This window comes from Marmota marmota, unplaced genomic scaffold (assembly GCF_001458135.2).
Source record: "Marmota marmota marmota unplaced genomic scaffold, marMar, whole genome shotgun sequence".
NCBI classification, from domain to species: domain Eukaryota; kingdom Metazoa; phylum Chordata; class Mammalia; order Rodentia; family Sciuridae; genus Marmota; species Marmota marmota.
The window spans coordinates 15,925,484-15,951,819 of record NW_026000185.1 but is presented as its reverse complement, the minus strand read 5'-3'; the positions used below and the strand labels follow the sequence as shown (position 1 = coordinate 15,951,819).

At 44.4% G+C, this 26,336-nt stretch overlaps 1 protein-coding gene across 1 annotated transcript in view; it reads left to right on the top strand.

Moving 5' to 3' along the window:
* Positions 1-25,093, top strand: part of Usp31 (ubiquitin specific peptidase 31) — a 66,819-nt gene extending 41,726 nt beyond the window's left edge. The window contains exons 7-16 of the mRNA XM_015491166.2: positions 764-944; positions 4,068-4,179; positions 4,686-4,780; positions 6,095-6,172; positions 6,742-6,871; positions 11,189-11,308; positions 13,579-13,804; positions 19,087-19,245; positions 20,740-20,892; positions 22,884-25,093. Of these exons, the coding sequence (XP_015346652.1) occupies positions 764-944; positions 4,068-4,179; positions 4,686-4,780; positions 6,095-6,172; positions 6,742-6,871; positions 11,189-11,308; positions 13,579-13,804; positions 19,087-19,245; positions 20,740-20,892; positions 22,884-24,451 (2,822 nt within the window). The 3' untranslated portion in view covers positions 24,452-25,093. The remainder of the gene's footprint in view (positions 1-763; positions 945-4,067; positions 4,180-4,685; positions 4,781-6,094; positions 6,173-6,741; positions 6,872-11,188; positions 11,309-13,578; positions 13,805-19,086; positions 19,246-20,739; positions 20,893-22,883) is intronic.
* Positions 25,094-26,336: the final 1,243 nt, after the last annotated feature.

Sequence of the window (26,336 nt, the reverse complement as noted above, 5' to 3'; positions counted from 1 at the left end):
GCACAGTGGCACGTGCCTGTAATCCCAGAGGCTTGGGAGGCTGAGGCAGGAGGATCTCAAGTTCAAACCCAGTCTTAGCAATGGAGAGGAACTACCAGTGAGACCGTGTCTGTAAATAAAATACAAACTAGGGCTGGGGATGTAGCTTACAAAATAGTGGTTCAGTGCCCTTGAATTCAATCCCCAGTACCTTGCCCCCCCACCAAATAAAAGAAACTGATATTGGAACGTTATAGACCATTTCAAATGTTCTTGTCTTTATTATTATTTTTTAAAATTTATTTGGTTGCTGGGGCTCAGTTTAAATTTTATTGCTGGATTAGCTCTGCAAATTTATTCTTCTGAAATTGTATCTAACATTCATTGAAGTGGAGAATTTTGATTTTCAGCTTTTAAGATAGGTAAGGCTAATTTAAAGAAAATAATAGATGCTAAAATTTTTTCCTTAAAGGCTACCAGAGTAATTTCATAGGAGAGTATTTGTTCCTATTTTCAATTGTAGTTTAAATTAGTTTTTTTGAAAGTATTGGGGATTGAACCCAGGGGCACTAAGTTCATCCTTTAGCCTTTTTAATTTAATTTTATTTTTTTGAGACAGGGTCTCACTAAGTTGCTTAGGACTTCACTAAGTTACTGAGGCTGACCTTGAACTTGCAATTTAAAATGACATTTTTTTTTTCTGTTGGGTAAATATCTTTGTAATGCATGAATGAATGAAAATAATTTTGAAGAGATAAAAAGAGTAGTTTTTATTCTGTTTCAGGAATTCACTTAAACAACAATCTCAATCACTTGAAGTTTGGCTGGGATCATCATAGACTGTCTTCCTCTACACAAACAGCAGCAAAGCAAGGGGAAATGGACCTGCCCACCAACAGAGCAGGCAGTGACAAGATTGTCGTGCTGGTGTGTAACCGAGCCTGCACCGGGCAGCAGGGGAGGAGGTGAGGCCAGCTTAATTTCCAATAAGTGCTGAAGCTTTCAAGTTTGCTGCTTTTAAGTGTTTGAAAAAGCAGGGTGAGAAGCCTTACATTTAGCAGGAATATATGTGTAAGTTGACCTGATTCAGTGGGAGGGGGAGTAAAAGATTATGATGTGAGTTAGGAAGCCTGTTACAGCTCATCTGGTTTTGAAGGGTTATATGAATATTTTAGTTCAGACTCTCTTAGGACGCTGGACCTGTATCCAGATTGATCCATGCTGTCCTTTCCTTTTTAATTGGTACATGATAATTGTAGAAAACAGTAGGGTTCATTATGATGTATCTATGCACGCACATAACAGAATTTGGTCAGTTTCGTTGCCCAGCACCTCCCTTTCCCTCTCCTCCTTCCCTCGATCCCCACCTTCTGGTCCACTGGTCTCCTTTCTATTTTCATAAAATTTTTTTCCTTCCTTTTTTTCTAGCTTCCACATATGAGAGAAAACACATGACCCTGACTTTCTGAGTCTGGCTTATTTTGTGTCCAATTCTATCAATTTTCCTGAAAATAACATAATTTTGTTCTTTTATGGCTGCATAAAACTTCATATATATACACACACCATATTTTCTTTATCTATTTATTGATAGGCACACAGGCTGGTTCCGAAACTTGGCCATTGTGAATTGTGCTGCTAGACATGGGTGTGCATGTATGATTATAGTTACTGACTTTAATTCCTTTGGATAAATACTGAGGGGTGGGATAGCTGGGTCTATGGTGGTTCCATTCCTAGTTTTTTGAGAAACCTCTGTGTTCATTTGCATAGTGGTTTATAATCCCACCAGCAGTGTGTGAGTGTTCCTTTCCCATCTCATCCTCACCAGCATTTGTTATTATTTATATTCCTGATGACTGTCATTCTGACTAGAGTGAAATGAAATCTCAGTGTAGTTTTGATTCACATTTCCCTGATTGCTAAGGATGTTGAACATTATTTCATAGCTTTACTAGCCAGTTGCAGTTCTGCTTTCTTAATAGCTTTTTTTAAAAAACAACCCTTAATTTATCTAGTTTGGTAGTGCCTGCCTCCCAGTCTTAGGTCTCAAGCTGAGCATTTTATCTTTCCCTATGATACTGGTCCTCCAGTATCTCCTGTTGTGGCAGATGGCACAATTGTTCACTCAGCTTTGCAAATCAGAAATTTGGAACTCAGAAATCTCCCTCAGATTTCTTTTGCTGCCCTAAGAATTTATGGGAACTTTAGACTATCTTTTTTTTTTAATTTTTTATTGTGGGTTGTTCAAAATCATTACAAATTTCTTGACATATCATATTCCACACTTTGATTCAAGTGGGTTATGAACTCCCACCTTCACCCCATACACAGATTGCAGAATCACATCAGTTACACATCCATTGATTTACATATTGCCATATAGACTATCTTTTAAAGTAGCTTTGTCCCAGTAAGGTAAGTACCTTGGATGGTAAATACCACTGATGTGAAATGTGCTAATGTGTATATTTATCGTATTCATTAACAAAGGTGTTAGTGTTAGTGTCAGGCGCTGTTCCAAACCCTAGGAATCCAGCGGAGAGCAACACAGACAGGGCTGTGTCCTCAGGGAGCTTGCACTCCCAGGGCCAGGCTGGCCTTAAGCAAGTGAACAACACATTAAGCTTGAGACAGTTAACACCGTGTTGAAGACATCAGCGCAGGTTAGAGTGAGAGGGTGTGAGTGAGGAGAGGCCGCAGCTCTGCACTGGAAAGGCAGCCGGGAGGTGGCCCCAGGAGGCCATAGCTGAGCCGAGTCCCTGTGAGGAGGAGCAGGCTGTGTGAACGTCCTGTGTGGCAGGAACACCCTGAGTGGACACTGTAGGAGGCTGTTTAAAGCTTGGGAGAAAAGGCAGCTCCTCATAATGGAGTTTCTTGGAGCCCATTTCACACCACAGTCGTTTTCAGGAGGGTAGGTTCACTGTTAAGTACTCTGCGGGTAAACAGCTCCATGACTGTTAGGAATGAGTTTCCCAATGATCTTTTATCTCTGCTTCAGCCTTGGCCTTAGAGCTCCCCTGGTAACTAGGTTGATTGATCATTCCTTCATTCATCATCTGCTATTTTTTAGGCATGGTTGGTTTAGGTTACTAAGGCAAATCAATAACAGTTCTTGTTGTCAGATAACTCAGTCCATTGGTGGAGGCGGAAACACAGTATTTACAGCATAGTGTAGTTAGTGCTATGGCACACATAGGGAGAAAATAACCAGGGTGCTACCTGGAGAAGGGTGTGTTCATGGGTATGAGTAGGAGACAGCCTAGAGAAGGGTGGGAAGGGTGTTCCAAGCTGGGGAGTGGCCTGCACAGAGACCTGGACATATGGAGCTGGACACAGTCAGGGATCAGCACATAGGTTTGCATGACTCTGGATGTAGGTGAAAGTTGAGGCTGGGCCAGTGACCTTCAACTTCAGCTGCATATTAGAACCACCTGGGAAACTTCCGAGAAAATCTCAGTGTTTGGGGCCACATTCCAGACTGATGTCATCAGAATCTCTGTGGGCTGGACTTAGGCATCATTATTTTTTGATACTCCTTTGGTGATTTCACTGTGCATCTGAGGCTGAGAACCACAGAGCTGCCTTTGATTCTCCAGGACACAGAACCTGGCAGAGGCCAAGTGGTGGGTGCTGACTTTCAGTGTGGCTTGCTGGCCAGTGCCTCGCTTGTTGTCAGAGGCTACCAGGACATGGCTGCCTGCCTGTTGGGCCTTCCAGCCCTGCCTGCTCCTCTGGCACCTCCTTGTAGGCTTGACCCACACTGTTTGCCAGATTCTTGTTCATTCCCATCCCCTTTCTCACCATCCCTGCCAACCCTGTCCCTTGTTGCCTGGTAGCCCAGCATCATGCTTCCCTGGAGTCACTTGGCATGGAGGCTGTTGAGTTTTCTTAGAAATCAAGGCTGCACTTCTGACTTTGTCATCTTCTCTTTATGACAGTTACTGTTGACTTGTCTGTTCTGATTTGAGAACTGTCCTAAAACCAATTTATGTTGTCATTCCATTTTAAAAGATGAAGAATAAGGAGTTAGACCATTAAAGGAATTGCCATACTTTTAAGGTGATGCCAGTATTTCTGTGTGGTAGATTTGGACTGCCTTTTGTGCTGCACTTAGAGAAGACGATAGCATGGGACCTTCTGCAGAAGGAAATCCTGGAGAAGATGAAGTATTTCCTGAGGCCTACTGTTTGCATTCAGGTTTGTGGGCATTTTGATATTCTAGCAGAGTGTGCATGTCTACACAGTGAAGAAACAGTCATTAAAATGGAATTTGAATTTGTTTTGTTCAGATTTTCAAGACTGAGAACTTATTTCTCATTTTATGAATGGAGTTGCTCACTGCAAGCTTTCCTGAACTGCTGTATATTCCTTTATAAAATTTATTTAATAAAGTTTGGAGAAGTTGCATAACCATCTGTATATTTTAAAAATGATTACTATGTTCAGGCACCCATGGAAGACCATTAAGTTAATGTTCAGCGAGAGCAGTGTATTATTTGTCTTGTATGACATTTGGTATATAAATTGCATTTGGTTAAATCATATTTAATAGTGTATTTGAGTGGCCCAACAGCCTAACAGAATGTCATAGAGAAGCATTTTGCAAAACAGTTTGCTGTACCTCTAATCTGTTTGGAAATGCCACTGTAAAACATGCCTGTGAAGAGAAAGTCATCCTAATTTTCATTTAATATTTGACGCAGGTGTGTCCGTTCAGTTTGCGAGTGGTCAGTGTTGTAGGAATTACATACTTGCTGCCCCAGGAGGAGCAGCCCCTGTGCCACCCAACAGTAGAAAGGTAAAGAGGAAAAAAAATTCACCTTCCATAATTTCACCTATGCTCACATGTGATGTTTGGTATAATCCCATGTTATGTTCTTTAAGCTCACTAAGAAACTGTGTACTTATTTCAGTTCTGATTCACCCGTGAGTATGAAACATTTTATGGATCTTCCTTAAAATAAGAAAAGCCACAGAATATTCATGTTAGGAAAACAAATTACACTTTCCTATTCACCAAGACTGAAGTTTTCCAAAATAGTGTGCTAGTCACACCTCGTTCCTCCTTGAAGCCCTTCAGTGGTGACTTGTGGCCTATGAGGTGAAGGCTGGCTTCCACCGGATGGCAGATTCTCCACAGCCAGGACTCTGAGGACCTCTGTTTTGTGGGTCCTGCTCTTCCTTTCCCTTCCACCCCAAGCCTTCCTCAGTATCAGAGTACCGAGGAGCATTTGCGCACGCAGCACCATGCTGTGTGTGTCCCTTCTCAGGTGTGACTTCCGCTGTCCATAGTGCCTTTTCTTTAAAGTTTCTTTATGCTGTTCCTTTTTCTCTTAGTCGCTGTTCCATGCTGTTTCTGTACTTTCTACATCCTTCTATTATGTTTACAGTAGTCTACTAATAAAATAATGGATATGTGAATACACCATATACATATGGATATATAAATATGAAAACTCACATTCTCTTTTATCATTTCTTTCAACAAAGAAATTGTGCCTACATTTCAAGATTTTCAAAAGGTACATAACATATTGCTATTTGAAGGCTCCCTGTTGGTTTTAGAGAATGGGAACTAATAGATAATAATCAAAAATATTGAACAATATAAAAAAAGATTTGTTGAGTGATTTTAACAGTGACGGCTGAAAGAGTTTCTCAGGAGGTGGCCGAGTCCAGTGAACTGGGGTAGTGGCTTTATGAAGGAGGGAAGAAGGCGGCACAGGGTAGGCACATGGTGTGGAGCAGGTGGAGAGGTGCAAGGTCAGCTTTCCCCAAGTTGGTGGGGAGTCAGGCAAGAGCTGGACAGGTCACATAGAATGTCCGAGAGTAATTGCGACAGCCTTATAGTGTGTTACTAAATTTCTTCTAATCTATTTCTTCCATTATTTCTGTATTGGATATTTTAAAGATTTTTTTTTTTTTAAGCCCACTTGTAAACTATTTACTAAACCTATGGTTGTAATGGAGTCACTAAAATCTTTTTCTTCTGGGGGAACTATGAAGATTTTCAGCAATTTTATGATTGTAGATAGGCCATAATCATATTTAAGTAAAATAATTTCTTTTTAAAGATAGAAACATGGAGCTTCTTCTCTCCCCCATTCTATAGGGCATTAAAATCTTGTGGACCAGGTGGCACTGCTCATGTGAAGTTAGTGGTAGAATGGGACAAGGAGACAAAAGATTTGTGAGTATTCTTTTACTTAATATTTATAGAATTGTTTTATTTTAGGAGCACCCCATTGATCTTCCAAACTAGCTAAAATACAGAGCTTTCTTCTCTTCAGTATCTAAGCATATTGTTAATCCTTTATTTAAGCAGCTTAATATTTCTTTCTTATACATTTTTCCCAACCTTAAAGTCTTTGAACATTTATTTACTACTGAGAGAGAAGCCATATATTCATTAACTACTGTATAGGTCCAATTTGATTTTTATTAGAAGTCCCTCTGCCCTAATAAGCTTTATCGAATGCTTGCCCTTAGAGATGAAGGACAAGAATACATGATTTAATGGCACAAGTCATGGACAGCCCCAGAAAAACTAACTCCAACTTAGTTCCTAAAATAACTTGCAGATGGAGAACTTTTCAAGAACACTTTGGGACATAGAAGAATTAGATGACCTCCTTTGCTTTCTTACACCTGGATCTTCATGGTTATGAATTCATAGCCACTTTGTAAAACTGTAATAATTATACTTTTGTGTCCGTGTTTTAAGACATTCTGTGATAATGTCTTTCCCTTTAATTGTAGCTTATTTGTAAACACTGAAGATGAGTATATCCCAGATGCAGAAAGTGTCCGCCTGCAGAGGGAGCGGCATCATCAACCTCAGACCTGCACTTTATCCCAGTGTTTCCAACTCTACACCAAAGAGGAACGAGTAAGAGCCAGGCAGCATTTCTTGGGTACTGAGTTGGTAGGGAAGGGGGAATGGCAAGATAACAGTAAAGAAACAGATTCTGCCCCTCAAAATCCCTAGGATTTTACATTTTCCTAGTTTTGAACATGCATTGAGTATTCTGTTCCTTTTAGGACTTCAACAAAAAGAAGTTTAAATTTTCGATTAATTGGAATGCTCTTGAAATGAACCTTTATAATTCTTTTTTTTTTTTTTTTAAATCGGGCTCATTTTTTTTGGTTGTTTTTGTTTTACTTTAGAAGTTTTAAGTTGTTTTCCTTTGTAATGAAAACGGTGTTTCTCATCGTAGTACCTGTATGCTAAGAATGTAGTATCAGGACCTATTTAAATTAATTAAAGTAAAATGAAAAATTCAGTTCTTTTGTTGCACAAGCATCATTTTAGGTGCTCTGCCACAGTCTGGCTGGGCACAAAATAACTGAGCCGCCATGAGGCACTTGTAGGTACAAACAGGAACTCCTTTACTGACCGAACTCCACCAGCACTCCACGCACACTCCCCGGGAATCCCCTGTTCTCCATGGGGCTCCGTGCAAACTCAGCGGGGGAACCCCCGTGAGAACTCAACGGGAACTCCAAGGGGGGGGGGCGCCCAGGCAGCAGGAGCCGCCCTATTGCCGGATTGCAGGGTCCATATACAACTCAATACATAGCCTGTTTCAATCCAGCATCATCCAGTCACAGCACTCCTTCTGGCAAAATGCCATGTGCCATCCCGACTTGGCTATGGCTCTCAACAGTGCTCAATAGACCCACATGGATGGCGCCTGAACAGAGCAGATGTAGAGTTCTGTTGGGCAGCAGTGCTTTGCACTGTTTAGCACAGTGCTCTGCAGATAGTAGGACTCAATAAATATTGAAACAAATGGATGGACAGATAAGACTCTGTGGGAGGGAGCCAGCCTTGTGTGGTTTCTATGTGACTTTGGAAACCTAGACCAGAGCACATGGAGTTCATTTGATCTTATGTTGATACTTAGGATCATAATTTTGATCATTAGTTTCTAGTCTTTACTCCTGTACTTAGGGAATATTGCAATTTCAGGCTCAGAGGGAACTTTAAAGCGCCTTTTTTCTAATGGTTTAATTATTCCACGTACTTTAAAATGGGTGACTGTCCAGCCTGTGTTTGAATGCTTTCTGTAATGAGGGGTTTGCCTGCTCAAGACTTGACATATCATTTCCTCTCTGGATAGCTCAAATGGTGACCCCATTGATCTTCCTAATTAGCTAGAATATGCTCTCATGAAATATGCCCCATATGAAATATGCCCCCATCTTAGTACCACCAGAAGAGGTGTTCTCTCTCTTGAGTTTAAGACTTGAAAGTCATAACTTTCTTGTACTTTTCTTCAAATATTTGAAAACAATTTTCATCTTCTCACAAATAGTTCATAGCTAGTTCCTTTAACAATAGTTTTTCACAAGACATGTTTTATCGGTCTTGGGCTTAATTATAAAATAGCTTTGAAACTGGTTGATTGCAGATTCTATGTGACACACTGTTCTATTTAGTTCTTTTTATAAAAAATTGAGCTGAGAGCTGGGAGTGGTGGTGCACACCTGTAATCCTAGCAGCTCAGGAGCCTGAGGCAGGAGGATGGTGAGTTCAAAGCCAGCCTTAGCAATTAGGGAGCGAGGCCCTAAGCAACTTAGCAAGACACTGTCTCTAAATAAAATATAAAAAGGGATGGGGACATGGCTTAGTGGTTAAGTGTCCCTAGGTTCAATCCTTTGTACCCCCCCCCCCCAAAAAAAAAAGGTTTATCTGAGAGATGTTTGAGAATGGCACAAAGCTTAGGGGTGAGCAGATCTGCTAGATGATAGTATTGGTATCTACAAAACATTGCACAGACCTACAGTGATGAGTTCATACTAGCAAGATGTTTTTCTTGGGGTTTGTTCATTTAGATGTATTGAATATACCTGCTATGTGCTGGCTGCTGTGCTAGTCAGGGGATACACATGTCAAGACAGACATCCTGCTATCATGCTGAGGGGATAATTAATAAAGGAAGCAAAGGTCCTGGGGTAGGAGGGAGATTGGCATGGTAGAAAAACAGAAATGAGACCAGTGTAGCTGGAATACAAGAGGTAAGGGAGAGAGAATTAAGACAGTGTGAGCTCTATCTGGTTTCACTAAATAATCTTGGTATCTAGAACAGTGCTTGGCACATAAGAAGTGTTCGATAAATACATCTTTGAATACATGAGTGGTACTTGGACCCCAGAATCCAGTACAAATACAGACGTAAAGGCGGTGGGACTTAGAATTAGGCTTTGTGGTGGTAGCTGTGGGGTCCAGTTGTCTGCAGCTCAGATTGATCAGCAGCACCACATAGGCGTAGGCCACTGTCGTGCTGCCGTATGGATACCCAGAACTCTGATAGGGACAGTGCTGCTCTCTTCCTCATATTAAATGTTCTCTGGTAGGAGGATGGCAAACTGGGACACATCCAGAGAGAGCTGGTGGGCTAGCACTGGAGGTCCTGTAGTGGCTGAGCACATCCTCCTTAAGGACCTGATAGTTATTTTCAGGCACTTGAAGGACTATCCTGTGCATGAGGGAGTGAACTTCCCTTTATATAAACAGCAGAATCTAAAGATTGGGAAGGGAACTTAGCAGAGAGTGATGTTATTTTCATGTCAGGAAGACTGGAAAGTAGACTTGCTGCCTACTGCCCTGTCCCCTCCCCACAGCCAGGCGGTGTCAGCTGGATCAGTGATGCTCAGAATGTTGTCTGCTGGTCGGGAACTCTTCAGCCACGTGAGATCATTACAGAACCAGGGAAAGATCGGGAACTCTCAGAGAAATTAGATGGTGTCATGCCATTCTCACTGTGTTTTACAAAAGTATGTTTGTAACATACTGTGATTTAAACAAGAAAACCCTGTTTACTTACTACCAACATTGGGCTGGATGGCCAGGTATGGGGAGTGTAAAATGTCACAGAGAGATGAAGGCTTTCCAGATGACACTGGGTCTGATTTTCTGATTTACTCTCATCTCTCCAAACTTCTGTCCCTTCCCAGTTTTCCTTGTGATGGGAAAAAACCTTCCTTCATTCTGCTTCCTTCTCAGGTTCGCCCCAGTCTTCCTCCCGCTGTGTTCTGCTGAATTTACCACCAGTGGTTCCCCTCTCCCCATTCACTTGCTCCTTCCCTCCTCCCTCCCTCCCTGCCAAGACTCTCTCTTGTCCGACTTGCATTTTGGACCTGGGCCTGGGCGTTCTTGTGGCTCCTTGTGTGCCTCACTCAGCAGCCTCAGCTCAGGCTTCCTTTGACCCCCGCGTAGTTCATGCCCCTATGACCACCTGTTCTCCAATTCTCTTTTCATGGAATGTGGAGAGGAAATGCTTCTGACTTGCCTGTTTTTTTTTTTTTTTTAAACTGCATCTTCAGGCCTGGTGGCTTCTGAGTTTGAGTACTTCCTTTAAAAATATGCATCCCCCAAGATTCTGACCTTGGCGCCTTTATCTTCCAAACCCATGGGAACTGTCATCCATTCCCAAGGCTTCCTGTACCTCACACATTGATGAAACCAGATCTATCTTCTGAACTCCAGAGCATATTACAATTTCTCACATTATGGCACCTGTAAATGAATGTCTTCATCGTGAAATTTTTCCGTACAGAGATGACATGTGGATTTGGGGCCTCAGGTTGATGTTTAGAAGGATCTTGCTGGTAGCAGGAGGGGTGGCTTGTTTGGAGCAGGTCAGAGGTTGTGGGGGAGAACAGGAGACGTGAAGAAGTCTAGGTGAGAGTAGGTGAGGACTTGGAACCAAGGTGGTTCCAGTGGGGGTGGAGAGGAGGAGGCACGAGAAATGGCAGAGAGAGAATTACTTTGGATGGACGTGGACAAGAGGAGGAGGGAAATGGGAAGGTTCTAGAGTTTGGAATGAACCCATGTTCCATCTTTGGTGGGCAGTACTGGTGTTGCTGAAGTAGGACATACAGGAGCAGGAGGAAAGGTCCATGTTCATCATAAGATGAAGAGTTGCGTTTGGAGCTCTGCTTAGTTGGGGTGCATTTGTGACATCTACAACCTCTCTGTGGCATTTACTAGTTTGATTATTTCTCCTTGAAGGATAATCTCAGCACTTGTTCAGGTGCCAACTCTAGCCAGGTACCAGCTGTGATTGTGTTACTCCATTGTGCAGTGTCTAGAGAGATTGTGCGTCGTGCCGTGCACTGGACAAGAAGTTAGTACTTCTGTCTCCATAACCAAGTTACGCGTTAAGGGGTCTGGAACTGAAGTCACGCTCCTTGTTTTCAGCTGGCCCCAGATGATGCCTGGCGTTGCCCACACTGCAAGCAGCTGCAGCAGGGGAGCATCACGCTGAGCCTGTGGACTCTGCCTGACGTGCTCATCATACACCTCAAGAGGTTTCGACAGGTAAGGGAAATGCAGCCGGGACCAAGTTTCTTACACCCCCTGTGGGTGCTGTAGGTAGGTTCTTTGGTGTTCCTGTTGATCCTCTGACCCTGTCTGGATGGTAGACATATATTTACCCCTATTTGGGTTTGTGTTTTGTTCTTTCTCAAAGCAAAATTTGAGCATCCTGTGACCCTTTAAATCTTGAATATTTTAGTTCATATTGCAGATATTTTACTTTGTTCTCGAGGTTTGCTTTAGACTTGTGAATGTTATGCTTAAATGTTGTTATGTTTTCTTTAGTATTTAAGGGGAAAAACGTAAGTAGAGATCTCTTCTGGGGGAGGTAGGATTGTGCGTCGTGCCGTGCACTGGACAGCCCTTCCCACTTCCCTCCTTTTCTTGTCCATGTCCTTCCAAAGTAACTTGTCCTGCTCCCAAGGAGCTATTGTATAGTTGGGGAGATGAGTCAAAAATATAAATATATACAAAGAAGCTCTGCTGTTTATTGTATTACTTCGTGATTCATCTTTTCCAAAAAGGCTATTCCCTGAGTCCAGGATTGCTCTAGACAGCCCCACTGTAGGAGAGGTAAATGGGAGGTGAGCATTGGCAGAATCTGTGAGGCCGGCTTTAAGGTTTGTCCCTGAGAGATGAGCAGGTGTTTTCCAGGTGAGAGGAAAGCAGGGGTTCACACTGGTAGTGGCAGAAGGAGCAGTGTGTGCAGAGCCTGGGCCCAAAGGAGCGCAGCACTTGGAGGGGCTGAAAGTGGGCCAGTGGGGCTGCGCTGCGGAGCATGGGATGGTGGTGAGAACTGGGATAGGAGCAGGGCTTCTTGTCCAAACAGACCCTTAGAGGCAGTGTCGCATTCTGGCGAGGTCTTTGAGCAGAGAAGCAGCACTACTCAGTGTTTGTTTTTAAAAGATCAAGAGAAGCCGCAAGAATGAAGGCAGGGAGGCCTGGAGGAGGCCCCTGCAGTCATCCCGGAAGGCCATTGCTGGCTTCAGGTGGAGTCTTGGCCTGGAGATGGGAGGTGTGAATAGATGGAGAGGTGTTGGGCTCCAAGGAGGCAGAGAGGAAGAGGTGACATGTGCTGGGTCCCCATGGCTGGGGTTTTCCCCACCAAGGCTCAGAGTTGAATTCCTGTGGTAGAGAAGGATGACATTTCCCTGCTTACTACTGGGCTCTGCAGGTGGAAGCCTGGTTGAGGGTTTGGACCCCAGCCTTTTCTGACTCCCTGCTCCTTTGCTGTTGTTTCCCTTGACGTCATATCTACGTCCTTTCAGAAACCCAGACCCAGAAACGCAACAGCGTCTTTCACTTCTTTCTGGGCCTTCTCCTCTAGGCAGGCACTTCTGTGTGGCTGTGGTTGTCTCCCCCTGACTCCTGATGTGTCTCCTTGTACCAGCTGTCACCCTGCCAGCGTAGATGCTTTGCTACTCTCCAGTGGTCTCAGTTGCAGTGTCTTTGGGTTGATTTCCTGATTGTCGCCACTCTGCCCCTGTAACTCGTTCTATGTGCTGCTCACACAGTTCTTCACCCATGAGTTGGGAGACATCTCCTCCCTCATAAAAGCCTCAGCGTGTCCCTTTAGCTACAGAATAAGGCCCACATTCCTCAGCCTGGCCTTCCTGGCTCTCAGGACCCTCTCTCCCTTTCGCTTGTGAGTGCTTTCCTTTCCTTGGTAGAGTCGAGCTCCTTGGGAGAGGCGTATCTAGGCCTGGTTAGTTTTAAAGTTCCTATGGACACAGGACACATGCAGTAAATGTCTGTTCAACTAGTGGTTGGTGTCAGGGGGATTTTCCATGGGCTTAATGGAAAGTGCAGGTTGACCAGCTGTCAACTAACTGAACATGTCAAACTAAGTCAGCATGAACTTTTAATGCACTTGTTGGAGGAGGTGGGGAGGAAAGGGATGCTGCTTAATGACTTCTGTGCAAGGTCCTGGGTCTTACCCTTCAAGTGGTTGTCACTGTTGATTTTCATGCCTCTGACAGGTATTAGGGTGAATCTTGTGAAATTATCAATTTTTTTGTAAGGAAAAAACCTAAAAACCCTTAGTAGATAAGGAAATGAAGACTCATGGAGGCTCATTTACCCCCAGTGGTTAGGCCACTTTTAGTCGTGTTAAAACTGGTTCTTCCAACTGCTTAAAACTGTTCATCTATTATCCTATTTTATCCGTGTCTTGGGAACTACGTCAGTGATTAGGGTCCACATTCCATGCTCACCTGATTTGCCATCTGCTTATATTAAAATATCATCAGAACTTGTTTTTCTTCTTGCAACAGGAAGGAGACAGGCGTGTGAAACTTCAGAACATGGTCAAGTTCCCTTTGACTGGCCTGGACATGACTCCTCATGTGGTCAAGAGAAGCCAGAGCAGCTGGAGTTTGCCATCCCATTGGTCCCCGTGGAGGCGGCCCTATGGACTCGGGAGGGACCCTGAGGACTACATCTATGACCTGTATGCTGTGTGCAATCACCATGGCACCATGCAAGGGGGGCACTACACAGGTCTGCAGTGCGAGAGGCCCGCGTGTCTGTGCTCACGGCTCCTTCAGGCGGGTGTTGCTTGTGACAGGGTGACGTGGCTTTAGAACCTCCCTTTCTTTTCCCGTGGGCAGGGTGCCTCTGTGAGGGCAGTTTCATGCCACAGGTCTCTCCCCAGAACTCTTCCTCTTCCTCCTGAGCTGGAAGGCGCAGCAGCTACCAGGCCTGAGTGGCAAGCATGTGTCCTAGCACCGTCCTCTCTGCCGAGGAACTGCCCTCGCGCCCTGGCTCACACTCCCCAGTTTAGGTTTTGCTCTTCTTCTGAGGTCCTAGCTTCTCCCTCACTTAGGGTGATTGTGAACTGCTCTTACAGTGTCTTCATTTACTTACCTTTCATTTATAAAAGCAGCCGTGTTCATCATGTGAAATTTAGAGACTAGAAAGAACACTATCATCTGTGGGTTGATCCCTTAAGCAACCCTTGCTAACATGTTAAAAAACTGTGAAATGTGCATAACAAAATTTACTGTGTTAGCCATTTTCAGCATACAGTTGGGTGGCATTAAATATACCCACATTGTTGTACAGCCATCGTCACTGTCCTTCTCCAGGACTTGTTTCATCTTTCCAGCTGAAACTCTTGTCCTGTTATATAGTACTTTCCATTCTCCCCTCCCTGGCCCTGACAGCCCCCACACTCACTTGTCTCTTGAATTTGACTGTCATAACTACCTCCCGCAAGTGGATTTATACAGTGTTTGTCCTTTTGTGGACTGGTTCATCTGTGTTGTAGCCTGTATCAGAATTTCCCTCCTTTTTCACATTGATTAGTGTTCTAGTGTGAGCAGGAGCCCCCTCACACATGGCAGCTGTGTTTTCCAGGGAGTTGGTGCTGTTATTCTACACTGGTGTGTGTGGTTCAGTCGAACGTTAATTAAACACCTCATATTTAGCCTGCAGTGAGCTCTATTACACTAGAAATGAGTAGGTCCCAACCTCCATCTTCCAGGAGTGTCATCAAACAGGGGAAGATGTAGAGACAAAAAAAAATTTTAAAAGAGCCATAACATAGCCAGGCACAGTGGTGCATGCTTGTAATTCCAGTGGTTTCAAGAGGCTAAGGCAGGAGGATTTCAAGTTCAAAGATAGCCTCAGCCATTTAGTGAGTCCTGAACAACTTAATGAGATGCTGTCTCAAAATAGAAATAAAAAAGGATGTGGCTCAGTGGTTAAGCACCCCTGGGTTCAATCCCTGGTACCCACCTCCAACCCCCTCACTTCCCACAAAGAAAAGGAGCCATCACGTATAGTAGGTTCTGTGGTAAAGGTGTGTTCTGTGGTGAGCAGTGGGCTGAGGTGGGGTGCAGGAGCTGCACGTACCACAGTGGCCCCATACGTTTGTATCATTTAATGATGTCAGAGTTGTCTTTGTGGAACTAGGTTTCCAGGATGTTCAGACGACAGAATTGCCTAATGTGTTTCTTGGAACATATTCCTGTCGTTCAGCAACACATGACTGTATGGTCATCCCCCATTGCTGAGCATCTATATTATTTCTGGCTTTTAACCTTTAATCTAATAAGATGGACATCTTTCTGTATATGCACTTTTTCTGAATTTTGATTCTGTGTTTCCTTGAGATTGAGTCTCAGAAGTGGAAGTGCTGGGCTAAAAGCATGCATGAACCATGTGGAGGCCAGGCAGACCGTAGGGCTTCTTGTTTGGACATCTGTTTGTGTGAAGGTTGAAATGAGGGTGATTTGTTCATTTGGTATAGCTGGATATGGTTTCCAAGACTCAGATTTCTGCATTCTTTATACTTGTTGTATTTCACCCATACTTCTCAGGGATTTTATTTCTTCATCAACTCGGTCGTTTATGTTACAGTTGCCTACCTTGATTTTTAAAGGTAGTGGAGATGAAGGCAGGTTGGTCTCTTCCAATTGGTATTTTAAATCCCCGAGACTCTCCCTAGAAGCCCACCCTCCCTCCCATCAGCATGGTGGAAGCAGGTCCTCTCATGCTCCTTTCTTCAGCCTGCTTTTCCCCCCAATGGGAGGGTAGGAGGTCAGGAGAATGACTGGATGCAAGAGACTTCTTGTTTTTTGATTTTACTTTTTTGGGGGAACTGGAGATTGAACCCAGGCTTCGCACATGGTGAGCAAGTGCTGTGCTACTGAGCTCCATCCTCAGCCCTGCAGTCTCTTGTTCTTGAAACCTGTTTAGTTCAAGTTCTTTAACTATTTCAATATTGTAGGCAGCAGTTATTTGTGAGAAGACTGTTCCCAGCTTAGTGAGATGCTGTCTCATGATGGAGTGGTTTGAATTGCCTTGAAGCACTTGCAGGGAGAAACAGAAGGTAGGGAAGTTCCAGTCAAGCAAAATGTTAGTTAAATGCTTAAATGTATTTTACCTTTGTATTTTGGCTTAAGCAAGCCCAATTTAAATTGTGATGTTTTATTTGGTGTCTTGCATGTTTTGGGTTTCTGTTTCATGGGGGCCCCCTCTGTTAAGGTTGTGTTGAGTTGAATCGTTTCTCTTGTGGCATTACTGTAATATCTGTGTTCTTGGACACTGAGCTGTGGAATCATAGATTCATGGATCTTGAAACAGAGAGGGACTTAGAGGTGATTTAACTTTACTAATTACCTGATGTAGTCATGTCTTTGCCAACATCCCTGATTGCTGTTCATCCAACTTCAGCTTTGGTAAAGATGCCGTTTTCCATTTAGAGCACTGTTTATCAGGAAAATGTCGACTGGCTTGTTAGCATGCTTTCTAGCAAGAAATTATTGGGAAAAATAGGACAGTGATAGATTTTATCACATCGTGTTGCTCTTTACATAGAACAGACTTTGGAAAATGCCTGAAAAACCTAGAGGCAGTATAGTTTAATGAAAGCAGTTCTGGTTGGAAGCTGGACCCATCTTCCCAGCTCTGTGGCCTTGGCTATGTAGCCTACTCTGACTTGGGGACCATGGTGGGACCACGGTGGTGTGCAGGACGCAGGCCTGTCTTTCTCACAGGACGTGTTCCCTGGGAGGTGCTCAGATATTTTTGTTATTTCCCCTTTCCCATGCCTAAGCCACATTGTTGCTCTCCTGGTATACAGAATGTTAGAGTACATCTCAAATACCCCAGCACTGTGGGTTAAGGGCATTCTCTTGTTAAGTTTTCATTTGGAGTGTCTGTTCTGATGTGTTTTTGGTTTTGCACTGGGTCTAGCTGTAATTATGTGGTTTGTGTGTGGCTAACTTGTGCAAGGATCTAGAACAGAGCTTCTCAAATCATCTGCGATAAAGACCTTGTTTTTTCTATTTTAAAATTCCAATCCTTCACAAGCCAGCTCTTTTTGTAAAAATATAGCAAAACACTATGGCAGTACTGGATTGCTATGAAAGTTTTTGAATGCTTCTCCATTTTGGGGACAGCACCAATCTCCTGCCACAATTTGAGTAGCACTGGCCTAGGAAACACCTCAGAAGGTAGGGCTAGGAAGAAAAGCAAGTAGAATTATTTTGTAAATAACATTGTTTTCTCATTAGTGAGTTACTGTGCTGCCTTAGTTTCCACACCGTGATGCAGAGTAGACCAGAATTAGAGCACAATTATCTGTCCCCTTCTCTTGGATGTCTCCCCACTCCTTACAGTTCTAACTCCCACTTATCGCCACCTCACCAGTGGGTGATGTATACATCAGGCCTGACCTGACACCACGCGAATGCCGTTTTTATAGCTGTTTGCTGCGTGTATCTCCATTTCTCTCCTCTTCTGGGTCTTGATGAGTTCACAGCTGCAGAGGACTTTCTTCCCCACATTTATAAATTCTTCCTCTGCTCTTCATTTGAGGACCTGTTTGGTATAGTAACCCTTCCCTCTCTGGGTCCCTTTCATCTCTTATAGTGCCATACTTAGAAAAGTGTGTGGTCTGTTAAGGGTTTACTCCTGGCGCCTCTCAGGACCTTAGGTGCCCTGTCCTTGGGTATACTAAGTCTGTTTCAGCATCCAGCTAAATGTTCTGGCACTCATTTATTCTCGCTCCAGTAAACGGATATTTTTAGGAAATGTGATAACAACGTGCCTTTTTGGATCCAGCTTATAAGATCCTTTGATATATCCTTTCAGGATAACTTGGTTTTGAGAATTTATTTTATTTTATTTTATTTTTTTTTGGTGCAGGGGTTGGAACCCAAGCCTTGTGCATGCTATGCATGCACTCTACCTCTGAGCTACAGCCCCGGCACCAAACTCTTTCAAGTTTTTGTTTTTTCTTGCTGGTACTTGAACGTGCTTTATTTCTCCCTGAGCTTGGGATTTGAGCTGGGAGAGGGCCTTGTGCCTTCATGAGCTTGTGTATTCTCAATTTGCCAGGGACCCTCTGTGGAGCGCTGTTGTGTTGCCCCCTAGGGAGGCAAGGCAGGGCAGGGGCTGAAGCTCAGGCTCCATTATCATATAAACCTGAACTGAAGTTGACTCTGTACTTCAGCAAATGCATGCGGGTGGATGTGCTGGGTAGTCTTTTTAAGCCTCTATAAAATTGGGAGTAATAATAAAACAAATCTCAGGATTAAATGAAGTTCTTGGTATACAAATGTTGAATATTAGATACTGGGTTAGTAGTAGTATTTCTCTTAATATTATTTTATATCTCTCATAAACACGAAATATTGTAATATGCTTATGTCAAGATTTTTTTAAAAAAATATTTGTTTTAGTTATACATGGACACAATATATTTATTTATTTTTATGTGGTACTGAGGATCGAACCCAGGGTCTCATATGTGCGAGGCGAGCGCTCTACCGCTGAGCCACAACCCCAGCCCCTTATGTCAAGATTTTTAACCCTGGAACTATTGACATTTTGACTGGGTACTTCTGTGGTGGGGTGCTGTCCTGTACATTGTTGATAATTAGCAGCATCCCCAGATGCTGGGCACCTGCCCACCAGGTGCTGGGCACTTCCCCCATCCCTCTTCAGTTGTGACAGTCAGAATGTCTCCATTCTTGGCTAAATGTCTCCTGTAGGGAAAAATTGTTCCTGGTTGAGACCCAGTAGTTTAAATAAATAAGTATATTGTGTTTTCTAAGGTGAAATAGAACTATATGAAATAATTTGGAATTTCTTTAAACATTGTTTGAGTGTGATATGGAATTTGGATTTATTAAAAAGTTTCTTTCTGTGTTACTACGTGCAGACTTAAAAAGTTCTTGAATTAGTTGTATAAGCCAAAGTAATGGTTTCTGGATGGAATGGAACAGCTGGCATGGTCTCCTCTGGTACTGACCATGGTCTCTTTTTGGCAGCATACTGTAAGAACTCTGTGGATGGCCTCTGGTATTGCTTCGATGACAGTGATGTGCAGCAGCTGTCGGAGGACGAGGTGTGCACACAGACAGCCTATATCCTCTTCTACCAAAGGCGGACAGCCATCCCGTCGTGGTCGGCTAACAGCTCAGTAGCCGGTAAGGCTGACTGTTGTTCTTGGGCAAGTTTTTCTAGAGCAAAAGATTGTAGTTCATGGTCTAGGGGATGTCTTAGAGACTTCGTGACCGTCAGTTTGATCAAGTTAATCTTCACATTTCTCTTAGTCTGGAAACCAGCTTGATTGCAATTAAGGAAGTGGGATGGACTGTGTGGCAGCCATGGACCAGCACAGTCCACGCAGTGGTGGGCAGAGCCTGGCTCAGACAGCCTGCGCCTGTGCCTGTGGGATAAATGCACGGGGGAGTGGGTCAGTAGCCTGGCTGCTGCTTTCAGACCTTCTCCTGGGTTACCTTGGAGCATGGCCCACCTGAGCCACATGGTCATCACCCAGCATGGGTGTAATAGTCATAGTCCTCCCTCATTGGATCATTGCTTGCATTAAATTAGGTAATGGATGTGAGAACACTTTGTAAAGGGTCGATGAGTACCATTAGAAATAGTTCTTTTTTCCAATAAGATTGACTTGTTCTCTTTGGGAAGGGATTGATGACTGTAACAGATGGCTTGGATTTAGCCCGTAGGATCTAGCCTGTTATGTTAATAAGCATAGGAACCAGCACCCACCCACAAGACACATGCAGACACAAGACATAATCCAAACAAGGGCACATGTGCTTCCTGCTGTAAAGTTTGACTTTAAGAGAATGTGGCAGAGGACAAAACATGATACTGTGTTGACAGGGTAGGGTAAGGAATGGTGACCACTGATTGTCTCCAAGCCTGGGAGAGGTGAGTTCAAAGAGGCTGAAAAGATGCCTTCCTCAAGTACAATGAGCCCTGCTGAGCCAAACTCCACGCAGTGTGTAGCTGCTCACTTCCTTGACAGGAAGTGGGAACTCAGTTGCTCTGAGGCTTCCCTGGGTGCTCTACCAGAGTCAGAGATGCTCAGAAATGACATGCTCTTGTCTGCTGAGCCAGTAGTGCTGCTTCATGTAGTCAACCTCAAGAGCACTTTCTGTTGCACTATTGTATATTGAAGGGCATTTCTGGAACAAATAGGAGATAGGACTGATGGACCTGAAAGGACATGTGTGTGTGTTATTAATGTGATAACATGGTTAACAATTTCTGTCAGGCGGTGAAGCTAAGAGTAGTGCACATTGCTCCCTTTCTTCTCTGAGTCAAAGCTTTCTACAGGTGCTCAGAATAGTTGCATGCTCTGTAGATGCTTAATCCATATTAGAATGAACAGACATGAATTACTGTCTACATCCCCTCTTTTTGCCAACTCTTACGGGTCACATACTGCGTTCTGAAGTGGTCATCCCTGTGCTTGCATTTCATTCCTGTCTGTGTGCAGGAGCTGACTTCTGTTCTTCATCTTCATTGGGGTAATCAGCTCTGGGAGTTCACGGTGTCCTTAGGACACCAGATGTCCCCAGCTTGGCTTGCAGCATGTCCATGAGGGCGTGGGCAGTGCAGGCTGGCCACAGGACCCTGGCTGACCTCAGCTCCCATCTCCTTTTCTGCAGGCTCCACAAGTTCTTCCCTGTGCGAGCACTGGGTGAGCCGGCTTCCAGGGAGCAAGCAAGCCAGTGTGACTTCAGCGGCCTCCTCCAGACGCACCTCCCTGGCCTCGCTCTCCGAGTCCGTGGAGATGACTGGGGAAAGGAGTGAAGATGATGGTGGGTGTGGGTTTTGCTGATGGGTTTTCAAAACAGCAACATACAGACACAGTGCAGGGGGCCTCAGGGTTAGGAACAAAGTCCCACGGAGATCGTGGGAGAACTCAAAGTGGGTAGGAGTGGGGCTGCCTAGCTGCAGTTATGATTGTAAGAAGTAACATTGTTTATGGACATGGTCACTGGCTTTTCCTCTATGACCCAAGACTTTATACCACATCGTTATTTTCCACTTTTATGGTCTAGTGTGAGGCTGAAGCTTTAACTGTATGATAATGTACACATTTTTTTTTTTCAAAGTGCTTTTATAATTTTCAGAATGGCTGTAGGGGCTCAGTGAAGTTGTGCTTGCTCAGGGCCACCTGGTGAGTCCTAGCCTGGCAATGAGGCCCCTGACAACTTCAGCTCCAGATTTCTTTCTCTGAGCGTAATCACAATATAAAAACTGGGCAAATCTGATTAAAAACTGAACTCTGAAGCCTTCACTTACCACTTGAGTAATGGCAGGATAGACCTTGGTCCTAACAGGGACCCCAGGTGGTGTGGGAAAGATCAGGCAGCCACTGCACTGAGAGCTGGAAGGAGCAGAGGGTGAGCTCAGCCTCTGTAATGAGGGCGGTGACTCATCCTCCAGCGAGTCTCACTCTGCGGCCAGCATTTCGATCGCCATAATCTGTCTCTAGTGATGATGGATAATTCTGAGAAAATGAAATGGAGCTCAAAGCGCAGGAGGTTGGAAGAAGGTGGCAGACTAGGAGATCTGTGTCAGGGTTTCAGCTCTGCCATTTCGTCTGGCTTACCACTGTTTTATTTGTAAAATAAGAATATTGGACTATAATTGCTAAGCTCTTTCTAGCTCCTGACATTTTGTGAAAAGCCAACTAGTGAGCCTTTGCTTGTTTAGGTGGAGGTTATATTCAACACAACTTGTAAACTTAGAATTCACTGTCACTTTAATGGTAAGTCTAGATATGGGTTGCCTCGATCTATTTTTAAACAGTGTAGTTGGTGGAATCAATATCCTCTTAAGCATTATCATCATTTAATGGTTCTGGATAGTGCCCACAGAACAGAGGCTGCCTCTTAGGAATTTATGCAGTTTCTTAAATGCCACAGCTACAGTATCAAGTATGTATAAAATTCAATTTAGAATATTTTCTTTAGAAGTTTTAAGACACTGCAAACTAACATATTGTTCTAATTATGAGGGTTTTCTTTGAAAGTGTTAGGTCCCTTAGGTTTGGTGCGGATTGTATCCAAGTTTCTAGTTCTTTCCATTGAAATCTCTAGCTCTTCTCCACTTTACTAGTCAACGATTGCAGACTAACTTACAGGTGGTATTTGAGCCAAGGGGTGAGGGGTTCTGGTATTAGCTCTGCCTTTAATTATTTGTGTAATCTTGGGCAGGACTTGCCTCTGTGAACCCCAGTTGTGCTTCAGGAGGAGGAGGAAGCTGGATGAGCAGCTTCCATTTCATGAGCATCTGAAGTGCCAGGTCTTCTGCCGGGCACAGGACTTCTGAGATTTTCTTTAATCCGTACAGTAGACCAGTGGTCAACACACAGCATCCTGCAGCCGACGGGCCCTGCGGCCTGCTGCCTTTTTTCTGTAAAGTTTTTTAGAACACAGCCACGCCATTTTTTTGTTACCTATGTGGTTGCTTTTGTGCTGTGGTGGCAGAGTTGAGCGGTCATCCATGCAACCTAACATACTTCTGGTGGGCCTTTACCGGAAGTATGCTGACCTGGAGGGAGAGCCAGGAGGTACGGAGAATGGTTTGCTTACCCCTGAGCTAGAAGGTTCCTCTTTTATAGATAAGGGAACTGGGCTTCAGAAGGTTGAAGTCACATGGCTGTGACCTCAGACAGGTGACACTGAGAGTGATACTCCCGTCATTACATGTGGCCTGCTTTGGGTCCACCTTTACCTTCTTAAGATGTTACAGGAATGTTTTTGTGGGTTTAGCTTAATAGAATTCTCTCTACCATGTTTAGGTGGCTTTTCAACTCGGCCATTTGTGAGGAGTGTCCAGCGCCAGAGCTTGTCCTCCAGATCGTCTGTGACCAGCCCCTTGGCTGTTAATGAAAATTGCATGAGACCTTCTTGGTCCCTGTCTGCGAAGCTGCAGATGCGCTCCAATTCTCCTTCCCGCTTCTCAGGGGACTCTCCAATTCACAGCTCTGCCTCCACCTTAGAGAAGATCGGGGAGGCAGTGGATGACAAGGTCTCCATCTCTTGCTTTGGCAGCTTGAGGAACCTGTCCAGCAGTTATCAGGAAGTAAGTGATAGTCACAGTCGACGAGAACACAAGGCTGTGGGCCGAGCCCCCCTGGCTGTCATGGAAGGCGTGTTCAGAGACGAGTCAGATACCCGCAAATTGAACTCCAGTGTTGTAGATACACAGAGCAAAAACTTAGCACAAGGGGATCGCTTACCTTCTGTCTCCGATGCATTTGATAACAATAACCAGATTGCTTACGTGGATCAGAGTGATTCTGTGGACAGCTCTCCAGTCAAAGAAGTGAAACCCCCAGGCCACCCAGGCTCGCTCACAAAGAAACCAGAGAGCACAACCAAGAGGTCCCCCAGCTCCAAAGGCACTTCTGAGCCAGATAAAAGCTTGCGGAAGGGGAGAGCAGCCTTGGCAAGCCAAGAATCATCTCTTTCAAGTACATCTCCTTCTTCTCCTGTTCCTGTCAAAGTTTCTCTAAAGCCTTCTCGCTCTCGAAGCAAAGCGGATTCTTCCAGGGCCAGTGGAAGGCATTCATCCCCTGCTCCTGCCCAGCCCAAAAAGGAGTCGGTCCCCAAGTCCCATGATTCCACATCGTCTCCCTCACCACAGAAGCAGAAGTCAGCTTCTGCCCTCGCTTACACTGCTTCCTCTACATCTGCCAAAAAAGCCTCAGGCTCTGCCACCAGGGGCTCCTACCCTCCTGGGAAGAACAGGACTTCAGACCGGACCTTGAGTAGGGAGGGCTCCAGACAAAGCCTGGGATCCGACAGAGCCAGTGTCACCTCCATCTCCAAACCCAGCTCCCCTCGGGTGAGCCAGGCCAGAGCCGGGGAGGGCAGAGGTGACGGCAAGCACGTGCGCAGCTCCTCCATGGCCAGCCTGCGCTCCCCCAGCACGAGCGTGCGGTCTGGTCTGAAGAGGGACAGCAAGTCTGAGGATAAGGGGCTGTCCTTCTTCAAATCAGCCTTGAGACAGAAGGAAACTAGGCGGTCGACGGACCTCGGCAAGACAACCTTGCTGTCTAAAAAGACAGGGGGCAGCTCTGTCAAGTCGGACAGTAAGAGTGCCAGGGATGACAAGGCCGAGAAAGGCCACCAGCCTCCAGGCCCCCAGCAGCCAAATGCACATGCAGTTGGAAAGGAGCAGCTTGTCTCTAAGGACCCTGCCTCCGCTAAACATTCCCTGCTCTCTGCTCACAAGTCCAAGTCTTCCCAGCTGGATTCCGGACTTCCCTCATCTCCCAGCGGCAAGCAGCCTGCTGAGAAAGCCTCCAAAAAGTTACCTTCTAGCATGCAGACCTCTGCACGGCCTTCTCAGAAACCTCAGTGACGTTCCGCAGCCTAAGTGTTCTGTCTGTAAAGATGTTTATTTATTTAGCACCCCTCCTCTCCCACCAAAGCCCTCTATGCTTTTGTTTTGTTATTTTTGGGGTCATGTGCCTGATTGTGTGTGCCTGCGCGTGCGTGAGTGTGTGTTTGTATGCAAGGAGAAGTCAGTTGTAAATTGTCAAAAGCGTCGCCTTATTCTGCCATTGAACCAAATAACAGCCATAGGCAAAGCATTGATACCAGGCTAACTGGAGTAATTATAGACAATACCCGGAGAGTCCCTTTAGCAATTGTATATATTTCTTTCTAGAGAACTCTAATGACTTTCATTGGACACTAGGGTCTTGAAACCTGTGAACCAGTTAAGCTATCATTAGTGTGTGGAAGGGTGAATTATTTGACTTGGGTTTCATCTGAGCAGGATTTGTCCACACTGCGGATTGTCGAGTGGCACCAGGAGCTCTAAAAACTGTGACAATAACATATGAAACAAACCGAGATAAAACTGTTGCTTTCTGCACTTGTGCCCCATTTACCAGTCTTTGTAAAGGGCAATATTTTAACACTAATGTTTCTCAGGTATCTATACTCAGCTAGTCCAGGATGGATGTGCACAGTAAATGGATTAAAGAGGAAGGTGACATGTGGGTGACTGTGTCATTTCTCCTACTGCCACAGAGACATTACAGAGGTAGAAGCAAAGTCTTAGACTACTTTTATCTCTGCAGAGGTGTGCAGCACCCTCACCTGTCTTAACTCTTGCGATGTGTTCCAAGAGGTAGCAAATTGGATAGCCAGGATCCAGTCACTAATTAAATTTTTTTCCTTCTACGTTTGCTAGCTAAGTCCATTTGGATTTTGAACTGTAGCAGAGCAGTTAACACCTTTGAAAGATTCCTGGAAAAAAATGCATTCTAAACTGGAGGCATGAATCCTACCATTCTCCTGTGGTATTGCTTTTTCTGTTAGAAGCTGAAGGCTCCATGCTGCCCCCATTTGCATACTTGTGTCCCCTCATCTCATAGCTTGAAAAGGAAAGAAGTTGCTTCCTGCCAAGAGTCAGTGATGGTGTGTGGAAGCAGTGTGTGACACAGTATTACAGATGCACTTTGGATCCCGCTTGCCAGTTTTCGTTCTGACTGCTTTTCAGTAACTCATTTATATCTTCTTTGTGCTGAAGACGTAATCGCACACCCAGACCTCACAAGCGGGGTTTGGAGTGTGTTCCATCTGGCAGTGTCAGTGCAAACTGCATTTCTTATATAGAAAAAGGAGCACCTCATAGAAATAGCACAGAAAAGCAAATCTATAGTTTTTCAAGCTCTCTGGAGGTCTCCTGGTAATCATTTCCTGCTTCAATTTTAGCTTTTGTTTTATTTGCTTTTTAAATATAAGGAGAATCATAATCCTGATTCTCCTTGAATAGCATTTGTCACTTTGCCATAAAATATGCTAAGTTTATGTTAGAATGCTAAGTTTATGTTGTTATTTTTTTTTATTATTGTTGTTGTTATTATTTTGGTCATAGACTCTTCAGGTTCTTCCTGAACTCATGGTGCACAGATTTGTTGATAGCCTTCCTTTTCAGTATTGCTGTGTATGAAGTAACGACAACACATGCATGCATAGCTGTGAATTCTGCCCTCTTTTTTCTTTCTTTTATTTTTTTCCATGAATACCTCTTGGGAACTGTTTCCAGGAGATTACTTAACTTTATTTTGCTGCTAATTTGAGCATTAGCTGGTAACTTGCAAGGAGCCATTATGTTGAGGGTAGCTGGAATTTTCGACCCTTGCAGTGGTGAAGACTTGCTTATTCCACTCGTGAAGGTTACTGTAGTGCTCCACGTAACTCATTCAGCATGAGCCGTCACCCTGGCACCGAGC